The sequence below is a fragment of the Centruroides vittatus genome, unplaced genomic scaffold (assembly GCF_030686945.1).
Source record: "Centruroides vittatus isolate TY-2023 unplaced genomic scaffold, ASM3068694v2 contig_979, whole genome shotgun sequence".
NCBI lineage: Eukaryota > Metazoa > Arthropoda > Arachnida > Scorpiones > Buthidae > Centruroides > Centruroides vittatus.
Genome location: NW_027122650.1, coordinates 1,306,242 through 1,312,241, shown reverse-complemented (window position 1 = coordinate 1,312,241; position 6,000 = coordinate 1,306,242). Strand labels below are relative to the sequence as shown.

At 31.8% G+C, this 6,000-nt stretch overlaps 1 protein-coding gene across 1 annotated transcript in view; it reads left to right on the top strand.

Annotated features, from left to right (window-relative positions):
* Positions 1–354: 354 nt before the first annotated feature.
* The window catches only part of SerRS (Seryl-tRNA synthetase), a 31,984-nt gene continuing 26,338 nt past the window's right edge, over positions 355–6,000 (top strand). Inside the window, exon 1 of the mRNA XM_067283207.1 lies at positions 355–568. Coding sequence (XP_067139308.1) covers positions 433–568 — 136 coding nt within the window. The 5' untranslated portion in view covers positions 355–432. The remainder of the gene's footprint in view (positions 569–6,000) is intronic.

The following is a 6,000-nucleotide window of genomic DNA, read 5'->3' as shown; positions in this document are numbered from 1 at the left end:
TGGGAAACCGGAATCGAGGATCCGATTCGAACGGATCGAAAACCCCACAAATGTTTTGGAGACTGGTCCGTTCCTCACTATCCGACAGCCTCACTCCACAATGAGCCTGGCAAAATCCAATGTGCTTGCTAAAAAGGCTCTCGTAATTAAAAATAAAAAAAACAAAAATAAGCCATTATGGGTGGAATTGATGATACTTTTTAAAATCAAAAATTTATAATATCAATTTGAAATAAATATTAAACACAAAGTTTTCCTGAATTTAAAATAATTTTTTAAAGCATTATTATTTTTTATTCGAATATATATTTTATATATATATATATATATATATATTTTAGATGGCGCCACTAGTCTGTCTCGTATGCAGACGTTGCATCAGCTTTGATGTAAAGAGATTAAAAGTTTTTCTGCGAGATTTTTACAATTAAAATGGTTTTAGACCTGGAAGTATTTCGAGTCGATAAAGGAGGAGATCCTTCTAAAGTAAGAGAAAATCAAGCGAAGCGATTTAAAGATGTAACTTTAGTGGACAAGGTGGTTGATTCTGACATGAAATGGAGAAAATGTAAGCCATGTGTTTCTAACAATACATGATTTTATGTCAATTTATTTATATAAGTAATCGGCAGAATTTATATATTCGTAACAATAAACAATAAGATAAGTTGTATAATATAATAATAATGTTTCAGAGTGCCGGTGGCCGTTTAAAGGTCACCGGCATTATTATATTTTACGACTGGCGGTTTTAAACTAGAATTTGCTCGAGTATAGTTATAAGAACGATCAATATAATTATGAAGTCTTTTTAAGACTATTACATCCTATATGTGAACTATGCCACATATATAATTAGAACATGCAACAATGTAAAAAATTACATCATTTGTATAGCTTGAAATAGTACTGATGTAGGTTTAGTACATGCTGCTATCATTTCGATTTTATGTTAGAGAAAGGAACCTACCGTTGATGAGGCATCTATTGTCAATATCACTGCATGGCTAATCACATTTGATAATAGCCATAAAACAAAAGTGCAATAAAAACAACAATTTTAAACATGATATACAATCTCTTAATGCAAATAAGAAGAGATGTTAGCATCAGTGCACATTATAAATTAAACTGGACAGGGTTTTGTATAGCTAATATGGGAAATCTGTTGTTCCTGCTTCCAAAAAACCTAACCTACCCCTCTGGGAGGTGGCTGTCACTAGTTAGGCTTATAGAAAACCTCCGGTCCAAAAGTAGGATACCGTTGAACTCATCTTGATCCCCTCAGTTCAGATATATACTCAAAGTCCCAAAATTCTACCGGGAGTAATCTATACAACAGCCAATTTTGTTTTTATTACTGTAGTAAATTACAGCAATAAAAATAAATTTGCTACATTACATACTTTTCAAAGTAATATATCTTTTGTAGCAGTGGTTTGTTCATCCACAGACATTCCTGAAACGACATATAGTTGCATTGTAGATATATTTTTATTGTATTAATTATCCTGGCAAAGTCCCAATACATATTTTGGGACCTATATCAATACATGACACTGGTATTCTTTCTTTTTTTTTTTGCTGACAATTGCATCTGATTATGTGGTGAGATGTGCACCACCAACTAGAAGGATCAAAATGTCAAAAATTTTATATACATCATTACCTTTATATTATATCTATGATTAAAAATAATAAGAAGAACAGTAGCAATCATTTACTTATAAATATATGTGTGGTTTTAAAATTAATCAGGATTCTTTGAAATACAAGATATTTTTTCTGAGAAATTCTGAAATTAGAGAGATGTAAGCATCCTGGCAAACTGTTCAGACAAATGTGATGAGGTCAAAATACAGAATGGTCCTGCACAATACAAAATATCTGGCCACTTCATATAAATATTTTATCTTCCTTGCAAGGTACAAAATATTTTTTTAAAAATCCTTGCACCAGAGTTTATCAAAAAAGCTCAAAAACTTGATTAAATTATAAATGCCAGTACTGGATTTTTTGATTAAAAAATGAAAATTCATTACAATAATAAATCGTATACAATTTAAATGTCACAAATCTGAATTTAGTAATCACAATAAAATTGATTATTAACACAATTTATAGAATTATAGTGATTCAAAATCTCAATTAACCTGATTGAGGAAAAGAACCTAGCAGAACAACCCTTACTTGGCACCAATCAATCAATCACTTAGAATTCAACAATTCTACACTGACAAACAAAAATAAAGGTTAACTTTCTGTGCCTGTTTGACAACTGTCTTTTATACATTGTTGGTTTGCATACTGAACACTGTCTACAAAAGACTGCCAGATGGTTAAGCAGTTAAGGTGGCAACTTACTGCTATGGGGGACTGTGGATTGAATTTGGAATGGTCAATAAACTCTAAAGATTTTTGGATGGTGGTTTGTCTGTATATGTAAGGGCCTGTTTCTCACCACCTGGCCACTGTATTGTAAGTTGAACCATAATAGGCTTACTGAAAAGGCCATTTTAGTGCCACAAGATAAAAACAAAATTGCTTAAAAATTTTTGTAAGCATTTTTCTAAATTTTTCTTATTGTGTCTTTTCCAATATCTGGTTACAAAAATATAGTAGAATATTATTCAAACATTACTATGAAATTATACAAGTAAAGCACTAGTTGGGAAGTGTTGAGACAGCAGTTGAGGTTTAACATAATACAATCCCCAAAACTCTAAATAACTGAAACAAAATGAAAAATAATGCAAGTATAATAACTAAATATAACTATAAATAAAAAAATTTCTCTTTTGCTATCTCACATTTCTGTTTCAAATATTGCATTAAAATGAAGGTAGTGTAATACAAATATATAAATAGTATAAATCACCTACCAAATAAAAAAATCCTGCAAGAAAAACCTAAGAATGATGATAGTGTATATTTAAAACACGTTTCAATATCTTTAGTTAGTAATTCAAAAATTTTATATCATTTTTAATTTGTATGTCATAATCACACAAGCTTATTATGTTTATACTATAGTACTTAGAATTTGAAAATACATTATATGTGTCATCCTTAAAACTACACTAAGACCAATATGTCCTAAAATATAAAGAACTTTGATTATAATTCTGGCTATTGTGAATTATAAGAAAAAAAATTCAGGAATTAAATTTCAGTTAGTGAGACGTGATTGTCAAATTTTTTAAAAGCATAAAAGATCAAACTGTTAAATTTGAGAAATTTAAATTACTATTATTTTGGTAATATGATTAGATATTCTGTAATAAAATTCAGAAGTGTTGATTTAAATGAAATAATAAACAAATAAAAACAGTTCAGTTTTTATTAAATTAGTCAAACAGTTAATATGTTTGATTTATTAAAGCAGTGATTTCCAAACTTTCTGTACCTCCGCACCCTCTTTTTTCAGAAAATGTTGTTCACCCCCATCAATTTTCATAACAATCTAATTTCATAAATACTGTCCATTTTATTTAATAGCCTACAAAACATTATACCATATTAAATAAAGTATATTGTTTGTTGGGGCTCAACTCTTGTCAAGACATTTTGGCAAGAGTATGGAAGGATTTTTAGCATTTGTACATAAGTTGTTCGGATGATTATTTTGTTTCAGATTATATCTTCTGCTTGAAACAAATACATATTAATGATATAGAACAGGGGTGGCCAACTTTTGTGCACATAAGATCTACTTTTTATCGTAAAAACGTGTCGCGATCGACTTGTTGTCATAGGCATAGTCTAAGTGGGGAGGGGGAAGTGTGAAATACATACTATGTTTATACACTGTTTCAGTACGAAGTGCAGTCACTGCTTGTGAGTCGAGTCATAACTGCATGCACACAGTTGCGTTCGGTTACAAATATAATACGTTAAGTCAAGACATCGCTAGCGATCGACCAAAATTGGCTTGGCGATCGACCGATCGATCGCGATCGACTTGTTGGCCACCCCTGATATAGAACACAAATGTAAAATGTATTCTAAACTTAATACACCAGCTTTAAATTTATACTCCAAAAGCAAAAAAGCTTCAGTGAATAAATTTTAGTGGACTTTAGTGTAGTGTAATTTTTGTTTCATGAACTTAGCAGTTTTATGAAAGATAAAGAATTTGATTTTAGTATTACACCAGTTTAAAGAAGAAAAGACAGGTGTACTATAGATTACCACCTATGGAATTTCAGAACTTTGATTATATATTTGAACTCAGGGGACCGAGACGACTTCAACGGTACCCTATTTTTGGACCGGAGACGAAAAATAAAAAAGTTATCATACTTTTTTAATGCTCTCATGAAGATGGCACCATAGTTGCTAGTGCTGCCATCTCGTGGTAAAGTCTGCAAACCATGACGTCGGACTATGGTCATCTCCAGTAGGGTTAAACACGCGATATGAGAGCAGAGAGAACGACGCAACTTCCGATCATCACGCGATTGCCATTTTGGTTAATGTTAATGGCAGTGAACATGGCAGCCGTTCCCACTGTTCATGCTCCCGACTGACCTCCCGGAGGGGAGCCACCGGCAGGCCACCATGTGCTAAACATCACTAGTTATTGATTCACGGTAGTTCTTGAACAAAGTAAAAATAAAAAGGGGGAAACGTCTACTAAAGGCAATTTTAACGGCAAACGGACGCGACTCTCGATTGCAATAGCAAGGTCGACTTAGCGGAGAGAGCGACACGACTCCCTATCATCGCGCAATCGCTGGAAAAAAGTATGATAACTTTATTATTTTTCGTCTCCAGTCCAAAAGTAGGATATCGTTGAACTCGTCTCGGTCTCCTGAGTTCAAATATATACCCAAAGACTCGAAATTCCATAGGTGGTAATCTATAGTATCCCCGAAAAGACTATAAAAGCAAATGAAATATAATAATCAAAGATTTTTAACATTACAGAATATTGTCAAAAATTTAGAATGGACAAAGAATGTGAGACAAAGAATAAATTATAAAAAAATAAAGATTTGAAATTTGAATGTTTTCAACATTGTGTGTATGTTACACCAAAAGCTGATTTTTTTATGTTTCTGTTGTTTATATATGCTGTAATCTTTTCTATTTTATTCTAGCAGTTTGATCTTTTATATTACCATGCTAGTTTCTTGCATTTTCTATACTCTGCCCTAAACTAAGTTTTCATCTATACCTTGTTGGGCTGCAATTTGAAAAAATTGTAGACATATAAATTTCCACTGTTGTTCTTCTGCCTGTCTGTCCTTAATTTTGAGAATGGCATTAGATGGATGAAAGACGAGGCCAGATATAGAAAGATTAGGAATAGAAGACTTCAGTTAACTATATACAAACTTCTGATGCGAACCAAAAGTCACATTATTTCAATTCAAAAATTTTCATCTGAAAGGACTTAATGACTGGCAAGATTCTCTTGCTGACAGGAAAAGTATCATGTACAGGACAAAGACAAGATGTAATTTGAGGTAGATGAGCATATATTTTAAATTAAATAAATTAAAAAGTATGATTAAGAAATTTACAGCCCAGCATTGTCCAATAGGTTCAAATCTCAGTTGAAATATCTAGAATAATTTGGAATCATTTGATCTGGATATGCCTGATGTCAGTCTTAATGCTCTGGCTAACTTCATTGCTTTTTAAAGCAGTCTTTAATGGGCAAAATTGGGGACATTAGTATAATCTGTAATTTTTGATGCATTGCTTTCATATAATGTTTTCCAATCTGTGGGGCATGCAGCTTTTACCAAATTATCATTTTTTAATACAAACAAACAAAAAAGTGAAACTGATGTCAAAAAAATGAATCAGCAAAACAGTTATGCTTAATTCACAACCCTCATCTGAACAACTTATGTACAAATGCTAAAAATTCATCCATACTCTTGCCAAAATGTCTTGACAAGAGTTGAGCCCCAACAAACAATATACTTTATTTAATATGGTATAATGTTTTGTAGGCTATTAAATAAAATGGACTAGTATTTATGAAAT